The following is a 27,437-nucleotide window of genomic DNA, read 5'->3' on the forward strand; positions in this document are numbered from 1 at the left end:
AGCAATTTTTTATTTTAAAGAATAGAATAGGTAAGTGCTAGTATTAGTTGGTCAAGTGCTGGCGAAAAAGATGTGTCTTTTGATGTTTTCTGAAAAAGACTAAAGAATCAGCTTCAAGAATCCAGGAAAAGGAGTGATTTTTATCCTCTTTGTGATGGCACCACAAGGTGCCGTTCACTTGCAGAATGCAAGCTTCTAGGACGCATAAGTTTGAACTAGTGAGTTTAGGTATATTGGTGTCTATTGATGTGCTGGTATGAATATTGTTAACTTAGAATAACTGTTTTCTATTTGAATAAAATGTATTTTAGTCCTGTGATGACAAAGCCGCATTTTCAGCAGCATTACTCCAGTCTACAACATTTCTTATTGTAAATGTTGAAAACAGTTGTGCTGCTTAATATTTCTGTGTAAACTGTGAAACAATTGTTTTCAAGATTCTTTTATAAATAGAAAGGTCAAAGTATTTATTTGAATTACAATTTTGTGACATAATCTGTACTTCTATTTTTGAGCACTTTAATGAATCCTTGATAAATAAAAATACTGATTCTTCAAAAAAAGAAAGAAAGAAAATAAAACAAAAAAACATACTGACATCGGACTTTTAAATGGTTGTGTTGTTATTAGTCCAGCAGTGGTTGAGCACTACCACTGTATGTTGTTGATGGCAGGGACTTTGTGAAGGCTCTGTGCTCTTAGTGGAGGGAAACAATGCCACCTTATTAGGGAACACCAAAGCATGACTATTTCAAAGGTAATGCAGACACTCTTGCTCATGCACATGGAAAATATAACAGAAAACACTTACTGTGCCTATTAGGCTTTTTTTTTTCTCAGGTGGAAGTAAACTCCAGAGTATGAAACCGGCAGTGATCTCAGCTTCTTACTAATAGATGCACAGTGAACTTCTACATTATGTACAATGCAAACAGTTTTACAAAAAATTATAAAATTCACAATTAATTTTACAGTTATTTTCTTCATCACAAGCGCAGAACTTATTTACAGCTGTGGAAGCACTGTCGAATTTAAAGATGATTATTTTTAAATGCAAAACCTACAGTTGATTATTCATCAACCAGATAATTGTTTACAGCTAAACAAGTCCTGTGCGGTCAAGTTCATCACTGTAGATTAGAAAACTGTGTTATAACAGGACCATATTCATAAGACCAACTACCAAAAAAACAAAAACAAATTCCTACTACATCAGTTTATTGGTTTATTGAATTACAGAAGCATTAACAGCATGTTGCTAAACAAAATCAGGAAAGAAAAGGAAAGTAAAAAAAAAAAGTCAAGAGTCTTTGATGTGTTTTAAACACGTACGAATCTAAAAAGTACTTATGTTCTATTTTTTTTTTTTTTTTTACAAACAAAACATAATATATTCTGGATCATTTTATTTGTGGAAAATTCATATGTTTGATTGAATTATAAATGTATACACTTTTTCATTTAGACAACATACTGATGGAAACCCAATATGGGTAAATTCATATGGGCATCAGCGTTAATACAACACAGCAACATAAGAGATACAGATTTTTCAGTGTTTTTATGGGTTGTTATTACAGTATTTCTAAAATCAAAATTAAGACCAAAAACTATGAACCGCAACCATAAATCCTTAGTTAAATAAAGTTTTTCAATATAACAAATCAATTGAAAAATGGCCAATATTGTTAAGGATTCCAGCCTCAGTTTTTCCATGGCATCAAACGTTTCTATTCTTATCAATTAATATTAATTGAGATACATTACACTAAATTGATTTTTTTTCACTGTTCTAATCAACATGTATTTGAAAAAAATACTTTGATTAGATTGTGACCAAGAGGAATATTAAACATTATAATAAAGGTGCTCTGTCCATAAAGGGTTTTATTCTTATTTATTTATTTTATTTATTTATATTTTCTCAAAATAATACAATTTATGGCCCAAATAAGAAATCAAGACTCCAAATCCCAACAGCTGAAACAACTGCAATAAAAACAGATAAGAACTGAAAGTCCAAAGTCCTGCAGAAAGCCCCAAACAGCAGAACATAAGCTGTGAAAAAAAACAATATAACTCCTCAAAATAAAAATGTAAAAATCATGATCTCATTTTGTGTGTTTTTTTTTTTTTAAGGTTCATTACCTTTATTTGTATTACTTGTAAACAGTTTAAAATATACTAGGATTTTAAATGTGTTCATTCACCATGCCCAACGGAAAATGAAATCTTAAGACTCAGTGCAGTTAAAGAAGGACAGGAGCACAGGGATTTAGTCTTTTTAACAGAGCATCATGGTTATTCAAACCACCTCAGCTATGTACCATTCAAATGACGACAGCCCAGTCACTCGTCAGGGCTGTCTTCATGATCAAATGCTGACCTGCTAATAAAGATGGTGGAGTTGTGAAGGGTGTGTTGTATTCTCATCAGCATTGGGGTAAATCAGGCACATGCGACATTGTGCCTTGGAACTGTTATAGGATAGTGAAGATGAAGAGCTCAGGCGTCTGTGTTTCTGTCTCCGTTCTCCTGAGGCTGAAGCTGCTCTTTCTCTATGCTGTCATCCTGGGGCGGCCGTACACGTTTAAAGAAGCCCATCTGAGGAGGAGAGAAATCAACATGAAACCAGTCACCGATATCCATTGAAAATCAACTGTGTAAGCAATGAACATTTAATAAACATAGAGAGAGACAGACATTTAATAAAATAAAAAATTTCGAAAAGGTCATGGAAATGCAAGTATTTCATTAGTGGCTAAAAATACATATTTAAAAAACTTAAATTAATGCTTATTTGATTACAGACAGGACTTAGCAACGCTGCTTCTGACATCCATAGTCCAAGTACCAATCAGTCCAATAATTTAACTCAAGTTTACAGCTGTTCACCTTATACATGACAAAGATGAGCAAAGCCAAGAGAAGAAGTCCAGCCAGGACAGCCAAAGCCACCACCCATCCTGGGACGGGCTGAGGGTTCTCTGAATTCCAGATCACCTTCAGAGAGGCCTGCAGGACAGAGATGTGAGATTATGTTGTGATCAGTGAAGACCGTTAAAATCATCATATATACAGCACACAAATTAGTTAGTTTCATAAACAGTAGTTACACATGAGCATTCCACTCACTTTCTGACTCGAAAGAAAGTATATCGTGTTATGTCCCATTTACATTGATGATCATAGAAACTTACTGATGTCTTGCTGGTTGGGAGCTCAGAGTAGAGATTTTTATATGGCATCTCTACGACGCTGAAGGAGGCTGTGGATCGAACATTGTACGATTTGTTTTGACTTTCAGCCTAAAAGGAAAGAAAACCACTGCTGTGTTTTAAATGTATTGGTATTTGTGCTTTATTTAAGATCTTCAAGATCCAATGAATATGTTTTTACCTTGAGAAACGTGCTCACGGCGAGTCTGAAGTAAATAAACAGAATAGCACTCTGGCCTTTCTCCAGCCGGCCGACCCAACACTTAATCTCCTGACACTCAGCATTCCCACAATCCTGAGTGGATACACACAAACCACTGCATTTTCATTCATGCACACTGATGTAAAGGACAGTTCAATAAATGATTGATTACAATGATTTTTGAAGGATAGCGTGACACTGAAGACTGGAGAAATGATGCAGAAAATTCAGCTTTACCATTACAGAAGTCACATATATTCAAATAGAAACAGCTATTTTAAACCCTTTAACTGTCACCCCGTGCCTACATTTACTTCACTATATTACAATTAAATCTAATCGAATCTTGAAAAACTATATATCGTTGGAAAGGTCTAAGACTCCCAAATATATATTTTACCAATGTTTTTGGTTAAAAAATTATGTAGGAAAAGTAATAGATTAATTTAGACAAGAGTGCACCCTCAAAAATCTACATTATAACAGGAGTTCTGTCCTTTGTTAAAGAAAGACTTCTTCGTTGCCTTTTTCTCTATCACATTTTAGAAATGATCAGAAATTATATATCAACTGAAAACTTAAAATCTCAAAATTCATCCTTTTAAACCCATTTTAAAATCAGAAATTGCATTACCCTGTAAACGGTACATCAATATCATGTGACAAAATGTTTTCATTCATGAATTATAAAAATGTAAGTTTGGATCGTGCACCATAAAGTCTATGTTCAAAAATGTGAGTGACATTATTCAATTGCATTAATATTTCATAATGTTATGTTTCTTGTATTTTTCATTAAATAAATGCAGTCTTCGTGAGCATAAGAAACAGCATATATTATATAATTTCAGATTCGATATAAAACCGTTCCAAGCCCTTCACCATCTGCTGGTTTTCAAAAAGCTGTGAATATACCAGAAGCTCCAGGTTCTCCTCCTCTTGTTTGTCCTCCAGGTCTCTGCGGTGGATGCTGTGTCTGTTTCTCCCCTCAGCACTGCCTCCGCTGGCCGAGGTCTCATTCATGTCAAGAAATCTGGGATTCTAGGTGAAAGAAAAAGCTCAAGTTTATCCCTGCTGTATTAGATGAGCTCCTAAATACAAGCAAGTTGTGAACAAGTAAAGGTTTAACCAATCTTGGAACTAATTTGACTGCCAACACAAAATGTCACAACCGATCAGAACATGTTGTTTAACATACAGCTTTACACCGGTTATTAACAATGGTCTTGCATATAAATAAATCCTTTCATGATTCAGTTGCGGGATACATACAGTGACATTAAGAGGGTTGATCTCTCTGTTTGAGCTGCAATTCATGTTTCCGTCCACGTCAAACTTGGTGATGTAGAGCAGAGAGCCGTTGTTGAATCTGTAGGGCCACTGCACATCCAAAATGGCCTTACTGAAAGTACTGGGTCCTGTGTTCCTTAGCTAGGAAGATCAGTGATTGCAGCATTAAAATAAAGAATGATGCACTGCCAAAGTTTAATAAATGTATAATGCTTTTAAAGCATTTTCTACCTCATAGATGTGCTGTACAAGAGGTCCAATATCATCCTGTAGAACAGGACTCTCTTTTGGCTGCCAGTTGGCGATGGGTAAAAACACTTGATCTGGCGCAGACACCCTACACAGGACAGAGCAGATAAATACACACTCAAGACTGTGCCTAGTACAAGGCAATTAATGTACAAGTGTTTTTTCATCATTCAGGTTTTTATTAACATATCTATAGTGAATCATTTTTATTTTCTTAATACATAATCCTGGTCATATTGTGCAAGTCATTCTAAATAAAAAAAAGTTTCCCATATTTCAGTGTAATAACTTGTTGCAATTTGTTGAACAGAACTATGATTTAAATGACCATACCCTCTTAATCTCACTTTGGCCAGCACAGCAAGCTTTGTGACAACAGACACTAGATCGCTGGTATTGTTGAACTGATTTGAGCTGAAAGCAGAAGGGAATCATTAACATCTGTGTTGTTGTTTCAAAAACTGATACATTTCATTAATTTACAGATTAAACTCCACTCTGTGTTTCAGAAATGCAGTATAAATCATTGAGATAAAGATCGGCAAAGACATGAGGGTGTGAAGAAAAACTGAGAGACAGGAAGCAAAGAAAGATGTTTTCACAGACACACAAAAAGAGCAGCTCCCTGTAATTAACACTAAAAATAAATAAATAACTGGCAGTCAGCATGAAACTGCAACATTAGAAGCAAATGCTGTCTGAAGTTTTACTGATTTAAATAAAAAGACAGGAAGTGAAAATATATGTTTAGAGTGTCTTTGCTTTCCATTTGTTCTAATGGCCCACCAAACTCCATTTAATTAACATTGCACAAGCAAATCTATCAACTAGATTATTGTAAATGCCAGCATTAATTAAAATACCTCTGTATCTGCAAGTCAAACTTGACTTCCGTATCCTGTTCAGAGAGCTGGTGCACGCTGAAGCGCAATCCTGCTAATATCTACACAAACACCGCAATGTTACAGAAAAATATTAAATGAAATAAAACAGCTAATTTATGTTACTGTGAGCGACATTAAAAAATAAAATGACTTTTGGTACAAATAAATATGCAGACTCTTCAGATTGTAACTTCAGAAAGTATGTTGGTCACCTTAGTTCCTCCTTTCATTGGGTTCCCAAGATCACACACCACCACTCGGGTCTGATTCTCTCTCTTGAAGGCACAGGACAGTCTAGACAATGTCTGAAATACAGAAATAACAAAAGAGCACTCAACAAATCTTAAAAGACTTCACCACACACACACGCGCACACACACACACGCTCACACACGCACACACACGCGCACACACACACACACACACACACACAGAACAGCATTTATTTGAAATATATACTACAGAAAGTGTCTTTACTGTCAGTTCTGATTAATTTAGTGCCCCTTGCTGAACACAATAATTCTTTTCATCGACCCTCACACCTTTTAATTCTTAGTGCTCCAATTCAACAAAATGTGTGCTTCAAAGACACTACATGTGGCATTGCTATTGATAAACTGAAATAATTCCAACTTAATTGCACTAAATTTTCTTAATGAGGCAATGCTTTCCAAACCAATTTGCAGCTTGTATTATTTTTAAAGCGCTTATAAATCTTACTTTAAGTGATCTAACTACTGTTCAAACTAAACCAAACAAATTGTGATTAAACCTGGAACTTCTGTTAAATCAGCTTTTAATTCAACATTAGTGCACTTTATGAGGGGTTTATGGGTCACTGCTCACCTCACTGTTACGCACGACGCCAATGAAATCTGCCTGAGATGGTAGGGTGACAGTAAGGTCAGCTTCATATGCCCCTTCTCCTTCATTCTCTGCTGTGACCTCTAGGGTCAGGGGGTTGTCATCACCTATGTAGATCTCTTTCTGGTCACTAGAGCACAAAACATCAGAGGCACAAAGTTAACCTCCAGCTCCACACCAGCAGACAATGTAGTGGAATTTAAGGCTCAAATGAACCAGTGACTCACCTCACAACAGACAGCTTCAAGTCTGGCTTGCAAATATTGTCTTCGCCACAATCCAGGAGTATGTGGGCCTGGAAAGTCACAAGCGATTATAGGGAATTCAAGTGAGTTTCTATTTTCATCCAGTGCTATTTAATGTGATCATATGACACTGAAAACTGAATAACTGGCTGCTGAAAATTCAGCTTTGCCAAAACAGGAATAAATGACAGAATAAATTAATAAACAGTTCTTTTGAATTGTAATAATATTTCACAAAATACTGTTATTTACTATATTTCACAAATACGGCCTGGGTGAGCATAAGAGAATTCTTTCAAAAAAAAAAAAAAAAAAAAAAACACCTTAGCAACCCCAAACTTTTGAAAAGTACTGTAAATGTAGCGCCCCTGTAACCAGACGTCTAGTGTGGGTAACAGCTGTACCTGCTTAGTGACATTTGTAGGTGCAGACTGGTCAAGGATGGGCAACAGGCCGGTCTTATCTGCTGCTGTTTTGAAATCCAAGCTGTACTCCATAAAAACAGAAATGGGTGTGATCTTGTCCCTGAATTCTGAGTCATCCTGTTAAGAGAGAGAGAGGCAGAGAGTGGATGGAGAGAGAAACTGGGCCTCTACTTCAATGAGCTCAAGCCTGGGGAATTTCAGTCCAGCTTACAAGCTCTACAACATGCTCTTTTATGTCCAAGAAAGAGAGCTTTGACTTTCCAGGTCAAATCCTTCTTTAGCTTTGTAACACACTGTTCCTTTTTGAAAATAAGATAACTGCATATTCCAGTGCCAAACACCTGGGCTATCTGCCACTACAGCTTTAGGCATATAGCAAACACATATTTGATGACATAAAAGCATCAGCACTTCTTCAGTTGGCCAAATAAAGCAAAACTACACTGAACTTTTCACAGCCCAGTAGTACTGGCATAACCGGCAGAGGTGAATGAGCCACACAGGGATTCTGTGTGTTCCTGTATCTCAGCATTACATAAGAAACACCTAATGTTTGATTTCCTATCAGATATATACATTGCAAGCACTGCAAAATGCTTTGGATAAAAACATCTTTAGATGCATAAATGTGCATGGATTTGCTCACTATTAAAAAAGCCTGAAGCTCCTCGCAGGCTTGTCCCTGGCTGTTGGAGACGGTCATGTTCTTTGAATAATGAGGCATCTTGTTATGGAGGAACAGGACACGTTTGATGGCTCCCTTGTGTTTGAGGCGGTCAAGGGTCAAATCCACTTGGAAATCTATGAATGAAAGGGTTTTCCAGGTCACTTTTTCATTTCAATTATAATGGAGTGAAACACTTCAAGAGACTAAAACATTATATTTAAAGGCAGAGTGCACCCATTCCAAACCTGTATGACTTACTTTCTTCTTCATAATACACTACAGACTTACATTGCATGACAAAAACCTCTTCTTTTATGTTCTACTGAAGTAAGCAAGCTATTTTGGTTTGGAGCAACATGAGGATGAGTACATTTATGGGTAAAATATCACCCACACTAACACATTAACAACATTTGTTCAGTATTCTGAAATTTGTCTGCATAGTCATAGTGAGGTAAACAAAGTAGGACTGAACTAGTGACTATATCTATTATAGCAATCCCACATCCTGTGTATAAGCACAGAAAAGCACTGAAACTCATTTCTCATACACTGTGGGGTTTACATAGACATCATAAAGGCAAAGTCATAAAAATCACAGGTTTAAAGGAATGCTGTCGTGGAATACAAAAATGATAAAATTTTTAAATAGTTTGCAATGTTTTACAATGAAAAGTCTATTATGCTCACCAAGGTTACATCTATTTGATTAAACACACACATACATATATATATATATATAAATTATCTTGTAAAATATTATTACTATTGAAAATAACCATTTTCTATTTCAATATATTTTAAAACATAATTTATTCCTGATATGTGGAAGCTGAATTTTCGCATGATTACTCCAGTCTTGTCACAAAATCCTTCAGAAATCAATCTAATATGCAGATTTGCTGCTCAAGAAACATTTCTTACTATTGCAATATTATAATATTAAAAACATCTTTTGCATAAACTGCTTTTAAAAAATATATATTTGTATATATATATATATATATATTTGTATATATATATATATATATATGTGTGTGTGTGTGTGTGTGTGTGTGTGTGTGTGTGTGTGTGTGTGTGTGTGTATTTTTTTAATTCTTTGATGTACAGATGTTCAAAAAAAAATCCATTTTCAAACAGAAATCTTTTCTTACAACAACATGTTGTCAGTGTCTCTTTTGATAAATTTAATAAAAAAAAAAAATAAAAAAAAAAAAAAAACCTTTTGAACAGTAGTATTTAACTATACACCCATTGCATGTTCTACTCAAAACAAAACAACTAAACTGACACACAGTTAATGCATTTCAGATCACGGCAGATTCATTTATGACAGGAGTTGCACAATACACACATCTGCATCTTAAGCTTGCATGACAGCAGCCATTAGTTCAACTACAGCGTAGGAGAACTTCAAAGCGCACAGAGAAATAATGAATTGGAATCATGGTCTGTGGTCTGTGAACAGTGGGCTGTGGGTCTGCTAGTCATTACACCCCAGACTGTGAGATCCATGTGAAAGCTTTGTGAGCACCGGACGCTGGGCTTTTAACGGCTCTGTCCCGTATGTCCGGCTCCAAACACACTGATGCCTCGTTGAGCTCTAGTTTTCCCCCGCAGCAGTGCTCATAACACACACTGCAACAGCAGGACTCCGTTTACAGCCACCATGTGCTTCTACTACATGCAATAATAGGTTCCTGAATATTTCACATTTCAATAAATTGCATATATAAAGAAACAAGTACTTACGGAGAGAAGATGGCGCTCCTTTACCATTTGCCTTCAGACAGTATTTCACAGTGAAGCTTAGGGAAAGAATTGAGTAGAACTACCATTATTTTCATGATATGCTCAGTGCACAATAGTCAAGTATTTTAAAGATATTACTGATGATGAACCAAATGTACGCTAATTTCTATTTAAGAAAATCACTTCTTTAAACAGCTATTTCTAAACAGACTGGGATACGTTACTGTGTTTTAACAGAAGCAGAATGTTACAAAATAATAATAGTGACCCTCAAATAATCTGAATGTGGATTTAAAAAACAAACAAAAAAAGTTTAGTGATATTTTAGGGATATTCACAGTATATTTGTTCGGATTTTACTGGGCATATAAGATGCAACAAAGTGATTACTGCAATGATTTAATGCACTTTTTATTTGGACTTTATATTCTACCATTACATGTCGCAACTTATATGCAAAATATACCAAACAATGGGTGTTTGGTTTAAAATTTTTGATAAAAAAAAAAAAAAGACCCTTGACTCACCAGGATACAGTGGTCGTTGTTCCAGGCAGGGTGCAGCTCTTGTCTTCAGGGTTTAGGATTTGTGGGCTTATATCCAATGTGGTGTTCACACTGATGACCGGACGAGCCCTAGAAACACAAAACAAGCAGGTATCTTATAGATTGTAGGCATTCAATGGAAAAAAATGTACAATCATTTTATTTTAGTTTTACATGACCATTTTAGTTTAGTTTTAAATGACTTCCTGACCTTTAGAATATGTAAATGACCTCTTTTATGATTAGTTAAGCTCATTGCATATAAAAACTCCTCCCTAATTCACAAATTCAATAATAAAATGCTATATCCATTATCCAAGATGTAGAATACTAAAAAGGAGTGATTTTTGCAGCTTAGTAACCATTAATGGTCTTGATAGACTGGGAAGATAGCTTCACATTGTACAACTAAACTTTTGAAAGCTGTTTTTCAATACCCAGCGCTTATTGCACAATTATGACAAGCTAACTGTACATTATGGCTTCTACAGTACGAGTAATACAATGTAAATCTAAGCCTGGTGGTCTTCCATGTAAAAAAAAAGATGATGGCAAATGTTCCACTGTGATTTTCTTTTAATGCAGACTGTAACTGCTTTCACTACTTGTACATAAAACAAATTCAATGCTGCTGAATTAAATGAAACCACCTTTAATGGCCCTGATCATAAAACTCATTTGAGGCCCAAATGCATGTGTGACTTCAAAGTGAAGCATAGGCATACTGTACCTGTAAAGAACAGCTTTGTCAGCTCCAAACACCCCAACAATCAGGTCTATAAGAGCAGAGAGTTTGAGAGAAAAATAATGATTGGTGGTCGAAGTGTGGGAGAGGAAGTAGCATTGAAATGAAGTGAAGTGTAATAAGTTAATTGCAAAAGTGTGAATGTGTAAAGGACTGAGGGCTGAAATCTAACCGGGGTATCCATTCTGATCAACATCTGTGCCTCCGTTCATGGCGTAACCAAAACTAGAAGGCATAGAAACAGAAGCCCATGTTCCTTCCAGAACTTGAGAGGCCACAGGATTGGGCCCTGTGGGACACCCGTTATGAATGTACACTAGGCCGCGGTGGAATTGCCCACCATATGGGGCAGCAATTGCCACATCTGAGAAACAACAAACAAATGGATTAAATATAAAACCATTTTGTTTATTGAGTAAATGCCATGGCCAGTACGGTGTTTTTATCTGCAAGTATAGCCATTGCTCTAAAAAACCTTATGAGTCATGATTACTGTTGCACAATGAGACAAGGAAGATATTGACAACATCAGACCATGACCACAAGTGATATTTATGGACTGTCTCGGAAGCTAGTTTGGGCTCTTAAAAGAACAGCACAGGAATTCAGAGAATACATAAAAGTCAAAATAGTACCATTATATCCATCCATGTTGAGGTCTCCCAGGCTGCAGATTGAGCTTCCATATCGAGCGTAGATCTCAGACCCGGTGAGTTTGATGACATTGTTGAAGGTGAATCCACCTTTGCCTAGGTAGACATAGACTTGACCCACCTCTTTCAGCTTCCCATCTGAGCCACGGTCCATGAACAGAGGAGCCCCCACCAACAAATCCATCTTCCTGAAGGGCGAAATAAAAGGTTTATTCTAAGTGAAAAGATCAGCATATCAATATTAGCATATCACACTTACAATCCAGCATAAACCAGCTGGAAGATTCTGTTAAATAAATGTCAACTTTGAAAGCGATCATAAAAAAGTGAACAGAACAGGCCTTCCTGAACAAAAATGGTCAACATGTTCAGGCACCGAGATATTTGTCGGGAAAACGTAGGGAACTTTATCCTCACTGTTGCATAATGTCCACATCTCAGCTCATTTTTTTAAAATAATGCCAGTGAATGCTCTCAAAATGTTGTGCATATACAGTATTTAGGCTAGGTTTATTTGGCCCATGAGTCATAAAAAAGGATTCCTAAGATGAATATAATTTAAAGCAGTGGTTCTCAAGTGGTTTCTAAAAAACATTAAATTAAATTATATTAAAATGCCCCAAAACTCTAATAAAAAAACAATTTTTGTTGAACAAAATTGACTCCCTTATTGAATAAATCACATGACCCCTATTCAGTCAGTCACATTCATACAGTTGGACCAATCAATTAAAGACTTTGGAGGCAGGAAAAAAGCCCTCAAAGCAGTTGCAAATGGTATGAGTCAGTGCTAGGAAGAGAACAAGAATGGTTTGTTCACTTAAAATATTAATTCATAAGCACTTCTTCATTCAAGAGCCACTAACAGTTCCTAATAGTGATTCTGGCCTTAGAGACACCACTACACAAAGTTATAGTAAGTGTATTATAGAGCTCAAGCTGCTCTGTAGGTGATGATACACGATGCTGCTGTTAACAGGCAACCAGGTGAGAAAGCATGGCCCATGACCAATCTAAAGTATCTAGATAGAAATGTGTTGCCCATTCTCAAAGGGAAGGTGCAACATTGCTCAAAAAAGTTGTCTCATGTATAATCACATTAATTTCTAATTGACTTACTGCTTGTAAGTGTTGTTTACATTTAAATGAGCCTCAACATTCTATGTCAGTCACAGCAGCTTTAGTTGATATTTAAAATTGAGTTTATTTTTGAAATCAACACAACTGTCCCTGAAGTCTTGAAGCCTGATCACACGCTACAAGCCTTCAACGCTACAGTTTGGTGAGTTTCATCAATTTGTCAAGTCTGTAAAGTGTTTCTCTAGGCATCTTCATGGAGCAGCGTCGCCCCAGAAGAAGCAGGGCTCTTCCCACACACCTGAGGGGATTCTCGGTGGAGGGCGTCTCCTCCATTCAAGAGGCCTGTGAGCTTTCACAACAGACAGCTGTTATCAGGTTAGATCACACATACAGCTGCATCTCTGCCAAAGCTCACAGACCCAACAGGTTAGAAGAGCGCTATCTGAAGAATGCTGCTGTCCTTCCTGACATCCGTCCAGCAGCCTCAGTCTCTTCAGTGGACGTGTGTCAGCAGGAAGAGCCCATCTCCATCCACGGCTGCAGCGTACAGAGCTACCAGGACATTTACCGCTCTGTGGAGCCCATGATGGAGACACGCTGTGGTCGACGGCGCCGCTACAGCCTTGATCTGGGGCTGAAGATCAAGCAGCGTCTGTGGGAGACACTCAACTGCCCTTCACTGCTGGAGACAGAGCAGCCAGATGGACGTGTCCTCGTCACTGAGAGCTTCACCCCCAGCAGACGCTTCGCTCCACGAATCCACGTGGACATCAGTGAAGAGCCTCTGGCCGAGGAACCCCGAAGAAAGAAGCCCAGACACTGAGTCATCACAGCGTCACATGGAGCGTCACACAGCCGGACCGGCATATGTAAATACTGTACATAGTCATAGAGTAAGTTTTAAACACATCTCTGCGTGTTTGTTCAGATGTTTTGGTGACTGTCATTGAGTTGATTTGTGGTCCTCTGTTGTTCTAATAGGCTTTTAGTGCTTTGCTATGTGGTTGTCGGGATGTTTTAGGTGATTTGTGTTTCCCAAGGTTTTCTGAACGGTTGTTTGTGTTGCGTTGTTGTTGACTCCTCGGTTTGGTTTTTCATGCGTCGCTAATGAGGTTGTTAGGATGTTTTGAGTGGCTGGTTGACATGCGGTTGTCTTAAACGGTTGAGTAGGGTAGGTTAGGGTCCCTCACATGGTTTGCAGCTTGACGTGCTGTGAGGGCTTGTGTGCATCAGTGATGCTGAGAGCTACACCACTGGTACTTCACAACTACTGGAAGGGTCACCCATAGTGGACAGGTCTCAGCTGAGATGCCAGACGAAGACAAACCACCGGATTCTGGACAGCAGCAGATTGACCTGATGTCCCTGGCAGAAGATCAGTCTTGCAGTAACAGCAACAACATCAGAACAACAAACCCCAGGTAAGAAAGTCCGTCTACTTCCATATCTTCCCAAGAAAATTCAACAGATAGTTGGTGCTAGTAATAGAGGGACTGGGAAAGAGCTGATTATATTATATTATATTATATTAATTATATTAACAAATTACAGACAATACAACAATGTATAACATCACAGTAATATGACTTTTTAAATCTTGAACTTAAAACAGATGTTCTGTAAGGCCCTTATTTGTGTATTAATAATCAAAATGTACATTAAGGTGCTCTGCAAAACTTCACAGGCAAATTCCATTAATTTTTAATAGGAATCCGTGGGATTGGGAGGTTTGCGTGAGGGTGAAGCTGGTCATGTAAATTTGCCATGCTGACCATGAGAAAGCTGCTTGGTTTGGGATTGACATGTGCGAGCAGTGCCCTGTACCTCACTACACTATTAATAGACAGAGTGAACTTATTAGAAATAATTAGAAGCTCAGAACTATACTAACTATTTTTAGTGGGTTTCTGAAGAGATTGTGTTGTTGAATACAACTACTAATTTTATTCAAGTTAGTAATCATTTTTCTAAGCTTAATTTATCTTTTCTAAGCTTAATTTATCTTTGATTAATAGTCTTTATGCATCAAGACAGAAGGCAAGACATTCTTCTGTTTGTCCTTAATGGGGTCGTCACCCAACACGTGTTTTGAAAACTGGGTTTTGGGAATTTTTTTTCACAGATTCACAAACTTTCAGTTTATGGGCAAACAGTTGAAACTGGTGTTCCACAGAAGAAAGTTATGCAGGTTTAAACAACATTAGGGTGAGTAAATACACAATTTACATTTTTGACTAAAGTATCCTTTTAAGTCTGTGAGCCTGATTTCCTGAAGGCCAGTTTAAAGAGTGATCTGCTTTTGATTCCCAAATACTGAATTCCCAAAATGAGAAAAAACATCCAACAGAGTGTGAGTGTAAATCATCGCTTACCTGTCATTATTGATGTCAACAGCTGCTACAGAATGACCAAAGTAAGCAGCCATCTAAGGTGGACAGAGAGAGAGGGAGAGAGAGAGAGAGACTTAATTGAAGGTGATTAGATGACTAAACTTGAGCTTTAGACTCAATACGTTTTTAAGACAAACAAAAACAGTAAAAAGTACATCAAGAGTCAAGATTCAGTTTGAGCTTTTTGACTCATACATCTCTGTTAAGCTTGTGTTAACTTAAGCTTGATTAACTGTTGATGATTCAGAACTGAAGCAATCGCAATCAGACAAAAACACACGCCTGCTGACTCCACACCTCATCCTCTTTCGCTCTGGTGTGTTGGCGACACTGCTGTCAATAGCTTCCAGATGTGGGAGTGGATTTGGGACATGAACTCTCCGCTCGTAAACAAATGTTAAACATAACTGGGCCATGACCACAAGCATGGGGATGTCATGTGACCTGCAGGCTGCTCACAGGCAAGACTGCTCATATATGCTTTTATCCTGCCATATAAAACACAGCACAAAGTCTTAACAGAATAATAAGAGGTGTAAACATTTTTGTAACACTCACCTGTGTGCCTGTGAAATTATACATAGACTCCATGTTTCTCCCATTGAAAATGTTGACCTAATAAGACAAAACCAAGACAGAGATTCATGCAAGCTGTTTCAAGCCGGGTTGCATCATTTTAAATGGGTTCTCATCAGATTCCTGACACAAAATAGTATGAAACTCACATAACCAAGAGCCTTCTCCCCTCTAGGAACTCCTGTGACGTAATCTAGGGAGGCAGGAAGAATTAGAAATCAGTTGGACACAACAATAGCCTGGTTTCCATCCAAAGTTGCGAATTTAACTTATGCAAAAAATTGGAATATCGCACAAAACATTTGCAAACAAGCAGCGTTTCCATCCAATGAGTAAAAAAGTGGTCACTTCCTTATAAACTGGCACTATACAACACTAAGAAAAGAAGGAGAAGCTACTGAATATAATAATTTTTTTATATAATAAATTACTTGCACCTCTGAATGAGCAGACGAAACACAATGAATGTGCTTTTTGCTTTCAGAGCTGGATGCTGCTATTTGGAAACCAGTTGTTTAACAATTCTGTGGAATAAGATCAGTCTGCTGGTTAGTCAGCATTTACCGTCCCATAGCGCAAAGTCACATGACATTTTAATGCACTTGGAGGAATTTATTTGCAAAATACATTTCCATCTCCCATTATTCAAGTTAACCCTTTCTTGCACAAGTCAAAAATCACCCCAATCAAGCGTAAAAACTTTTTTGCGAATTAAGTAATTTTTAATTGAAATGCAGCATTTCCATCTCTCTATTATGATGCAATATTTTAAAATGAGCATTAAAAGCAGGGTGATGGAAACCCAGCTAATGCTTTCATTCAGCAGAGATGCTTTCTAATCTCAATTGAGAAAAAAAAAAACAGATCTAAAGAATTCCCACGATGCACTACTGTAGTTTGCAATTCTATAGTGTTTTTTTTTTTTTTGAGCAGATAAGTAAAGGTCAGCCACCCATAACTTGTCAATCATTCAAACATTTGGAGTCTATAGGATTTTATGTTTTTTTTGTTTTGTTTTTTTTTTATCTGCATTTATTTTATTTAAAATACAATAATATTGTGAAATATTACCAATTAAAATAACTTTTTCTATTCAAATCTATTATAAAAGGTATTTTATTCCTCTGATTCATAGCTGATTTTTTTTTCTTTAGTCTTCATTGTCACATGATCCTTCAGAAACGATTATAATATATCTGGTGCTCAAGAAAAAGCGATTACTATTAAAATTAAATTTAAATTAAATGTATGCATTTAGCAGGCGCTTTTATCCAAAGCGACTTACAGTGCATTCAGTGCATTCATTTTTTTCCTATCATGTAACTTTTACCTATCATGTGTTCCCAGGGAATCGAACCCCCAACCTTTCACTTGATAGTGCAATGCTCTACTAATTGAGCTACAGGAACACTAATTAATCCTAAACTACTGATCATTTCCAAAAAAAAAAAAAAAAAAAACATATCAAAATGATTAAATATCTTACCATCTTCCCCATCATCGTTAAAATCACCAATGGCCACAGAGTAACCTGAAACCGAATCGAAGGATGAAATAAACATCTGCATTGCACTAGCGATTGTATAATTTTGTACATTCTTATCAGCTCAAAACACCCACACATTGAATACATGCAGTGCCCTCCATACGTTTTGGAACAGTAAAGACAAATTTGCTTTCTCTGCTGTGGTCAAGACATTTGCAAATATGATTAAAAACTGAATATGTGACAAAACTACAGAATGTTGCACTTTATTATTAGGTCTTTTGACACACATGTTTTACCAAATAAAAAGGACAGCTCTTTTAGAGTTCACTATTTGATATGAGCATAAGTGTTGGAACAGTTGAATTTAAGGCAGATGTAAAAGATTAAAGCTAATAATTAGTTGCAGATCCCTTGCATGCAATCAGAGCAGTGAGTCTGAAACCCATAGACATCAGCGGACTCTTGGTCTTATGCTTTGAAATACTTTTCTCCAGCCTTTAATGCAGCCAATTCCAACTGTTGCTTGTTTTGGGGAGTTTCAGTATTTAGTCTCCTTTTCAGCTGGTGAAATTAATGTTCAATCGGATTTAAATCTGGAGATTTATTTGGGCAATCTAAGACTTTACATTTCTTTGCCCTGATAAAAGTCCTTGACTGAACTGGCAGGGTGTTTTGGGTCATTGTCCTGATCCAATATGAAGTGCTTTCTATTGTGTTTGGTGGCATTTTCTTGAATATTGGTAGCCAAGATGATGCTACTGCCATCATACATCAAGTCATCATTAAAATGAAGAGGTCCTGCTCTAGAGACAGACATGCATGCCCATGCCATGACTCCACCTCCACCAAGCTTTACAGATGAGGCTGTATGTTTAGGATCATTAGCAGGTCCCTTTTTTCTCTCCACACTTTTGCTTTCCAATCACTTAAATAAAGGTTCATCTTTGTCTCATCGGTCCATCAACCCCAAAACTCTACTGACTCACATTTGTGAAGAATCTTGCATATCTATTTTTGGTGCTGATCAGAGGTTTGCATCTTGCTGTGTAGATTCTGTAATTCGGTGTCAAATTCTCCTGCAGGCTGTAGATTGACAGAGCATCTCCCAAACTTTCTGGAGATTGTTGGTGATTTTACAGGCATGTATTTTAGGGTTTATTTTCACAGCTTTTATGATTTGTCTGTCATCAACTACTGTTGTTTTTCTCAACCAATCAGGTCATCATTGGTTGCTGATGTTGCCGGTAGTTTCCAAACTCTTGATTTCTCCATGCCCTTTGTTTTTTCCTATAGTTCTAATTGACATCCTCTTTTTTTTTAGCATCCAAATTGCTTGCTTATCTTTCAGAGTCGGCTTCCCCGTCCTCTTCCTGTTATGTGTGTCATCGTCAAATGCAAGACTTAGAATGCAGAAGCAATGGACAAAACTGATAAGACACATTCCCTGCTTTTAATATCTGAAGGATTAATGCAACAGGACACAGCTGAACACTTAGAAAGACCTCTGAGGCAACTGCTCCAATACTTATGCTCACATCAGATAGGGAGATGAAACTACTTCTTCTTAGCTGGTAAAACATCTTTGTGTTGAATCACCCAATAATAAAATGTGGCATTCTGTAGTTTTGTCTTATATTCATATTTGATCATATTTACAGATTTCTTGACTCCACAGCAAACAGAACAATTTTGTCTTTACTGTTCCAACACTTATGGAGGGCACTGTATGTAACCCAATATTACACTGAGCTCTCCTGCTCATTTCCAGGTAACAGTGCAACACCACACAACCAAATTACAGCTTTAAGAGACAACAAAACAAAATACGCAAACAGGCTTACCCAAATAACTGTCATCATACTCAGCCCTGGCTGACTTGGTTGATAACTGGTTACTGTAAGGAGTAAAAAACTCCTTATTGTATTTGCTGATGACCTCGGTGATGTCATCTGAGATCAGCTGACCTAGAAAGAGAAAAAACTGTTATAAACAAATATGAAACACGCATATGAAATGAAGTGTGCAGGTAACAGAGATTTCTTCAACTTGCATGTAAAGTGACAAACCAGAAAGATGCAGTGTCAATGTATGCAGACATGTACACGTTACAAGTAAAAACATGCTTAACAAAAAGTATTCTAAACAGTCAGGCCCTTAGTTGCTCTTATGGTCTTTAATCTTAACTAGACTAATCTAGACTAGTCTTGACATCACTGTTAGGGAGTAAATTAAATGTTGTGATGCTACCATCTTCCTTTTTCAGTATAGTGTAACAGGAGCTTAGTTTTTTTTTTTTTTAAACAGTGTAGCTTTTTCAGCAGAAAGCTATTTTTTTTTACAGGAAGAGATTTAACAAAACAGAGCGAGCTGATGCAGTGATCAAACACACTCCCTTCAAATGTTCTCTTACTTAAGTCTAATTTATTTCAGCAGCTCCTTCAGTCTGTTCATTTAAATGTACCACTAGACAAGCTGTTAACATTTCAGAAATAAATACAAATAAGTTCATTTAATTAATTTGAGCAATCAGTAAAGTTCCCAGACATCCGTCACTTTTGTAAATAAAAAAAAATCATTTAGTTAATGAGGCTTAACAATGATGTAGGAATTCATTAACAAATGGAAACACCCCAAAATCAAGACTGATTTCAAGTCTATCCAAGGTTAGGTTAAGCCACTTTGACATTTCAATGAATCAATTCCTTCAGTCTGTTCATTTAAATGTGCTGCTAAAAATGACTAATCAGTGCAATTCCCAATCGTCCCTCAGATCTGTCCCCTTTCTGTAGCAAAATAATTAATTTAATGAGAAATAAATTGATTTAAAATTGTGAACGGGTCAAAATAAGGACCTCGAAACCAACCAAGGTTTCCTTCAGTTACAATCAATCACATTCACTTTTCTGAAAGCATTTTTCTCTCAGCAGGGTGTATAATTATCATACCACCAGGAAAGAGAGACTCCGCAGAAAAACTAAACTAAACACCGTTTAAAAAAAGGGCTATTAGAAAGCTTTTAAACTGAAACTTTAAACTGATCACTGCAGGTCATGAATTTCATGAAGAATGCGTTAAGACATTAAATGCCTTTTCTGGGCACGGTTCCTACCATGACCCAGCCCTATGAGGTCATAACAGAGCTGCATTTCATTAAACAACCATCTCAACATCACGCAACGCAACACAAAGAAATTCAACCAAACATCAGGCGCATCTTCACTGAAGGAGACAACATATAATTCTGCATTATTTATTGACTCAAAAACATAGCTCCCTCTCCTCCGAGCAACACTTCTCTGACAGGCGGGGGCAAAGACACATTCACAAATTTAAACACACTGCCAATGTTGTGCAAACATTCACTGGCTTGTTTTGTGTGAAGGCTGTATCTGAAGACACAGCACACATTCTCTGAATCACAAAAAATCCTGAAAGAGCACATTTTTGTGTCCCTTTTTCCAATTATGCTTTTCAGTGTCAAATTCACAGAGGGATAATAAAATAAATCGGTTTACCTTGCCAGTAAAAGCTTCCTGGTCCTCCAATAACAACCCGATTCTTCTGAAGGAGACATAAAACCACGTTTTGGTACATTTAGAACAAGTCTGGGCAAGAATAGGCAATAACATCTATATATGAGTCCAAGACTAAACGGCACCAAATTTATATACATAAAAAGCATATCAACACAAATATCTACATAAATGTATCAAATAACTTTTGTAAAAAAATGTATTGTCAAAATATGGGTGAAATTATGTTCCATCATCTTTCAGCATAACAGATTGTGATGAGTGGGGCGGGGCCGAGAGATGTGGGAACAAGCGAGGCCGGTAGAGTGATTGGGAAATCCGCGACACCTGCGCCCCACCGCCGGTCTCGAGTCCCACTATCGTCACTCCAGTTTTATATCCTTCCATCTCTTCTGTGGGACTCGAGACCGGCGGTGGGGCGCAGGTGTCGCGGATTTCCCAATCACTCTACCGGCCTCGCTCGTTCCCACATCTCTCGGCCCCGCCCCACTCGTCACACAGATATACTTATGTAAAAATGAATCGACATACTTATTCTAACCCGTTTTTATTACAATATATAAAAGTAAAGGTGATCATACTAAATGTTTATTATATTTTAAGTGATTAAAAACGTGTTGACAAATGGGTAAAACCTGGTATGAAGGACAGGGGCAAGGATTGGTAAAGATTTAAATTTACAATGATTTTGTTTTTGGGGGCTTCATTATAATCCATAAACCCAGTGTTTTAATGTCATCTAGAGACCCTTGTTCTAAATATCCCTGACAAGATTATTTTTGGATAAACTATTGTTATAAACTGAAAGACATTGTATCTATAAGTATCTAAATAACTAAACCAATAAAGAAAGAGCACACTCAATAAGTAAAAAATTTCATAAACATTTTTTTTTTTTTTTACATTTTGATGTAATGAAAACGAGGCATAACATGTCCTAATGTTTTTGATCAGATTTCTGTGAAACGTATAATACCTTCACAAAGTCAGCACTGAAACCTGCTTGACAAAATCCTTGCCCCTCAGGTGAGTTTGAGCCTGATGGAAAAAAAAAAATATTCACAACAAGCAGAAGTCATTTTAAAGAAGTCTCAACTTGAAGGAAATGTTAGAAAATTGAAGGCAAACAGATAACTGGCACATTGTCAGGTGAGAACTTATTAAAGACATGTTTTGAAAACCATGGAGATGATATACAAGTATGATGTCCCATGAATCTTAGTTAGGAATTTCTATAAGAGTCTACAAGTTATGACCCAATAAGGGCATGAGCAGCCAGAGGTATAGAGCTGTGATCGTGTACATACTAGAGCGGCAAGGTGAATATTCCACAATGTTATTGCCTTTCTTCAGGAAACATGTCCCGACAGGCTCTCTCTCTGAGAATCCATACGTGCTCCACTGGTAAAGAGGAGCACATGCCTGAAGAAAAAAACAAAAGTATGTGCAGATCAGTACATAAGTAGTAATCATCTTCTTTCTGTAAATCAGTTGTGCCGAGTACCGTCTCAAACCCAGTTCTTCTAAACTGCATGTCAGAAAATATCTGCTGACATATATTTTTGCAACTTACTTAAAAACTAATTTATTTTTTGTGCCATATCAGCACTGAAAGACAACATTAAAGTATTATAAAATAAAAGTGGCAACAGTTTCTTACAATGTTACAATAAAGACTAAATAATTCTAATTTGACATGCTGACTTTAATCTAGGAATTCAGACTGCTTTGCTACTAAAATATGTTTACTGTCTCTAAAGCACAAATGTGATCTGTTGCAGAAGAATGTTTTTGAGCTGTGTACAATCTCATTTCAGAGCAACTTCCACAGCCTCCACAGACAGACTCACCAGAATATGGTCCCCAGTGGAACGCACAGTGGCCCCAAACCATTGATTTGACTTAAACTCCATTTGCTGTCCATTGGAATTCTTCCTGTCATCTGTGATAGGAACGACAGGTCAAGGGAGAATGGGAAAGGAGGAGATATAAAGGGAAGGAAACATTAGGTCAGTTAATTTGATTCATCAGACAGTCGCCGTTTCCTTTGTAGTGGACTGCACTGCTCTTCCCATCACTAAAATCTCATAGTAAAAATCATAATCAAATTAACATAATATAAATGAGCACACAAGTAATGGATGATTTGTAGAATATGGAGAATTAAAGTTTTTTTTTCAGAGCTTCTGCAAAACAAAAGTCAGTGATTTGTTCATTCAAATGTTGTTCTGACATCATTCTAATCATCAAATAATTTTTAAGTTCTATAATATTTGCTCTAGGAATCAAAATTAATGCATCTGCAAACATTACCTACAATACTTTGCAGTTGAAGGTTTTTCCTAGTACTGCGGTGATCCATAACACACACACACACACACGCAAGCCAACCAGATATTCCCTCCCTGCGGCCTTGGTTCATCTCAGCCAAAGTCTCAGCCTCAGGACGTCCCAGCTGCTTATCTGTCTGTGCTACTGAGCTGGGAATTTCCCAGTGTCTCTCATGGTCAACACAGTCATAACAGCTGGTCAACAACACTCAGGCTTCACTAGAATTAAGCACTTAATTATTGCCAAACAACACAAAAGTGGAGTTGATGGTACAGAGGTTCATGGAAATACAGTTGTGTAACCATGCTGTAACAGCTCAGCATCAGTGTTGTATAAACAGTGTTTCCCCATCTCATCCTTCTGACATTCTGTAATCTAGACGTTCCAGCTCCTCAAACAGTCAGCACAGGAAAAATGAGTGTCACGTCATTCACAGTAAAAACATGTCAGGGGGAAACAGTTTTGGCAGTTACTTAACAGAAGAAGGTTTACGCTTCTTTCATGCAATAGTGGTTGTTAAGTAACAAATATAAACACTACTCCACTGCAGTAATTGTACGGGGAAAAAAAACACATATACATATATATATATATATATATATATATATATATATATATATATATATATATATATATATATATATATATATATATATATATATATATATAAGTATCTTGAAAGTCCGTGGAAAATATGCTGGCTCCAAAAAGTTTTCAGACACTTAAAGAACAGTTCACCCAAAAATGAGAATAGATATTTATAGCTTGGCAATCAACTAATTATTAGTTAACAGCAATTCAAAATAACGAAAGAAAGAAAGAAAGAAAGAAAGAAAGAAAGAAAGAAAGAAAGAAAGACAAAGTATTTATTAAATAACTGCACTTTAAAAGTTATTTTTCAAAGTTTTCAAAAATTATTGCAGTAGGTTTTACAAGAAAAAAAAAAGTTTTTAGTTTTTCTTCTTCAAAACTTCATACCGTTTCTTTGTTTGTAAAAATAAATAAATAAATTAATTAATTAATAAATAAATAATTGTTCCTCCAATAATTTGTTTAAGGGTTAAGGGAAAACGGAAAAGTGCACAGAGAGGAGTAGTTCAGTTGTTGGTGAGAACTCTAAGCTACTGAGTTAATCCAACAGATTTCTTTGTCTGGTACTTCCTCTTCTAGCAATCCAGGCCAGACTAGTCTATAAACATCACTGAATGCCAATGAGTCCTGGCACAAAAAAAAAAAAAAAAAAAAAAATTGGCTGGTGCCAATGTAAGGCTGAACTAAGTGCTATAATTGTGAAGACTTTGTATCTGCAAACTAGTTAGTAGGCCAGCACATAAATTTTGTGAATGACCCAAAAAAAAAAAAAAATTGCTGATCATTGCAAAGCTCCCTCTCCTATTAATTACTGCCCACCTACTGAAAATATTTAGAGCAAAGCTGATATATATGACCCACTAAATCTATAGCACTTGCATATCTTTGCACTCTTGTTGATTTTGATCGCTTGACTAATTGTAAATCATTCAAAAGTCACAGGCTACTCAGAAGGTCCTTTAATAAGTCTGACAAACCCAACCTCTTCCACTAGGCATGCAATAAGAAACAACAGACAGACAGAAAAAGCTTTAAATAATAGCATGGTGAAGCAATGACTACACTGATGCATGAAAAGAGCTGCGTCTTACCAGTGCTATCAAACTCAATCTGGGTGCATGAGCCACTTTTGTGCCAGGGACAGCTGAAGACAGCACCCCTCTCAGTGACTGTTGATGGGGTTTGATCAGATGTGTTTGCCCTGGGTGCACCAACTAGTATGTTTAATCTGAAATCACAGGGTTGAATGTGTTTTAATGCTCTGGTACACACACTAAAACACAATGATATTTAAAAATGCTTTTGTAAAGACACTAAAACACAATAATATAGCATATACCATCTTAAATTGATAAATCGAACATTTATAATGTAATACTATCAATTAGGGCTGCACGATTAATCAAATGTGATTGTCATGTGCATTGTGTTAGTATTTTGATGATAATAATAGTTGTTATTATCATAAAAATATAAACCTAAACAATAATACTTATTATAATGTTGATTATTATAGTAATTATACATATGGTTAATAAGTTAAATATTGCTATTTTACTTCACATAATTTAGATTTTTATATTTTTAGATTAAATTAATATAATAATAATTAATAATAATTAAATAATAACTAATTGTAATATATATATATAAAATTATTATTATTATTTGTGTGTGTGTGTGTGTTATCAACAACATATTATGTCAAGGCCAAACTAGTGTAATGAAAGAAATGCAGTGGGTTAGTGAGTTGATGAAAAACTAGTGTTTAATTAAATCATAAAAATGTAAAATTAAAATGAATATTTCATTTTAAAACAATTCAAAATAAAACGACTGAAACTAAAAATATAAATATTTTATTTGCTTCACATAACAGTCCTACTTTTACTACAACTTCCCAAAGTTTAAAACAATTTCACAACAAATTTTTCAACAGTGTTACATTTGTTAATAACGTATATTTCAGAACAGCCAAGCATATTTAAGCAAAAATGCAGCAGGCACGTATGATATCCAAACAAGTTTACCGACAGTTTACAAATACAACTACATCTATACTCACTGTTTGTTGTCAGGATTGAAGAAAGCCACAGAAAATCCAAAGTAACTTCCAGGAGGTCCAGCAAAAACTGTTGGTTTGTTACTATCTAGATTAAAAGAAAGTGCTTGTTGGAAGTAGAAAAGAGCCACTAGAGCCCAAATCCAGCAGCAGATGATTTGTTTACCCATGTTTTGTATCTCTGAAGGTATGAGAGCAGATGGAGATCGCGGTGTTAGTGGGTGGACGTCTGGATCAGCAGCACGTATGATCTCCACTGACTCCGCACTCCATAACAACACAAACCCCTCGACACTCACACGAACATCCAGCCGAGATGTCCGTTACATTACCGCAGGCGGGCCGCTGCAATAAAACGCATCCGTTTCCAGCCCAACCTGTAAAATTGAAGCCAAAATCTAAAAGTAGGACAGAGGACTGATGTAGTCCTGCTGGGATGGAGCCGGGGGTTTGTCCCACTGTACAGGAAATGAAAATAACCCAGCCTGCTGTGACGTCACGGGAAACTTCCGCAGCTTTTACCAGCGGGCATCCCCTGAATGACTTAAATGGGCATTAGTGAACTGGTGAACACTTTAAATGATCCCAGACAAAAATAATTCGTTGTTTAATTAAAGCCTTTTGAGTTATGTAGAACTATTGAAACAGCGCCACCTTGTGTTAAGAAAGGCACATAAGATTTAATCTGCATTTAGTTCAGTCAATAATAAACAAAAAAGTGGATTTGTTTATTTAGACTTAAATTTCACGTAATGTACTGAATATAATTGAAGTCAAATAAATAAAATATATCTGCCATTGCATATTACAAAATTAAAAAATAACCGAGCCACGTTATCTACAAGGTAGAAGGCAGTTGGAGGAAATGTTATTCAAGTATGGGCTTGTCTTTGATTCATGACGTTAAACACACTGGTCAAGTATTTCTCCAAGAATGCAGTCTGTAAATCCCCCTGGGATCCCTCAGAGATTCTGCATAAAGACATTTAGTGATTTTTATGTCTGGCTTGCCTTAAAGTAAAGAGGCTTACTTTCAACCCTTAACATGCTGTCAATTCAAATGTATATGGAACAACTGGTGTTTTATGCAGTGTTAGTAAAACGCCTGAGGAAACTGAAAATTGGAACATAAACAAAATTCTCACTCTCTAGGGAACTAAGTCACTTTGTTTTAGAGTTGACCAGTCATGTGTGTGGTCAAATGGGGTTTTGAGACCATGAACACAAACACACTTCCATAATAAACCACACAGTAAAAAAAACAATAATTTATTGAAATACTAAAATAGTATAAATTAACGTTATTGATAGAATACATTATATATTTTTTAATGTTTTAATTTCGGTGACTGAAAGCTGAATTTTAGCAGTCATTACTCCAATCTTCAGTGTCACATGATCCTTGAAAAATCATTTGAATATGCTGATTTGGTGTTTGATAAACATTTACATTTACAATGATGAATATTTTTGAGGATTTCGATTATTTATTTTTTCCAGAAGAGCAGAAAGTTCAAAATAACAGCATTTATTGGAAAATGAAATGTTTTGTAAATAGAAATTTTGAAAACCAGAAAGCCACATGAGTGTTATTATCTGTTTTTATTCAATAGCAGGTTGTATGTTCCCCTCCCTGCTTACTGTGG

At 36.4% G+C, this 27,437-nt stretch overlaps 1 protein-coding gene across 2 annotated transcripts; it reads right to left on the minus strand.

The window, feature by feature from the left end:
• Positions 1 to 1,318: 1,318 nt before the first annotated feature.
• On the minus strand, positions 1,319 to 26,259 carry LOC113053588 (integrin alpha-V-like). Of its 2 annotated transcripts, none has more exons than XM_026218723.1 (30): positions 25,795 to 26,259; positions 24,821 to 24,957; positions 22,658 to 22,749; positions 22,115 to 22,229; positions 21,784 to 21,845; positions 20,790 to 20,832; positions 19,116 to 19,238; positions 17,272 to 17,316; positions 15,935 to 15,978; positions 15,768 to 15,824; positions 15,192 to 15,244; positions 11,722 to 11,927; positions 11,259 to 11,450; positions 11,072 to 11,117; positions 10,324 to 10,431; positions 9,797 to 9,852; positions 8,024 to 8,178; positions 7,357 to 7,494; positions 6,935 to 7,002; positions 6,690 to 6,837; positions 6,056 to 6,148; positions 5,823 to 5,902; positions 5,293 to 5,373; positions 4,942 to 5,047; positions 4,693 to 4,851; positions 4,336 to 4,461; positions 3,400 to 3,513; positions 3,201 to 3,308; positions 2,896 to 3,015; positions 1,319 to 2,604 (listed from the first exon to the last, which is right to left on the minus strand). In XM_026218723.1, the coding sequence occupies exons 1-30, from the start codon at positions 25,959 to 25,961 to the stop codon at positions 2,506 to 2,508; spliced, it is 3,141 nt and encodes a 1,046-aa protein (XP_026074508.1). In that variant the 5' UTR covers positions 25,962 to 26,259; the 3' UTR covers positions 1,319 to 2,505. The 2 variants fall into 2 exon arrangements, with proteins under 2 accessions (XP_026074508.1, XP_026074506.1); XM_026218721.1 differs by having other exon boundaries at positions 20,790 to 20,835.
• Positions 26,260 to 27,437: the final 1,178 nt, after the last annotated feature.

Source organism: Carassius auratus, chromosome 34, assembly GCF_003368295.1.
Source record: "Carassius auratus strain Wakin chromosome 34, ASM336829v1, whole genome shotgun sequence".
In the NCBI taxonomy this organism is placed as follows: domain Eukaryota; kingdom Metazoa; phylum Chordata; class Actinopteri; order Cypriniformes; family Cyprinidae; genus Carassius; species Carassius auratus.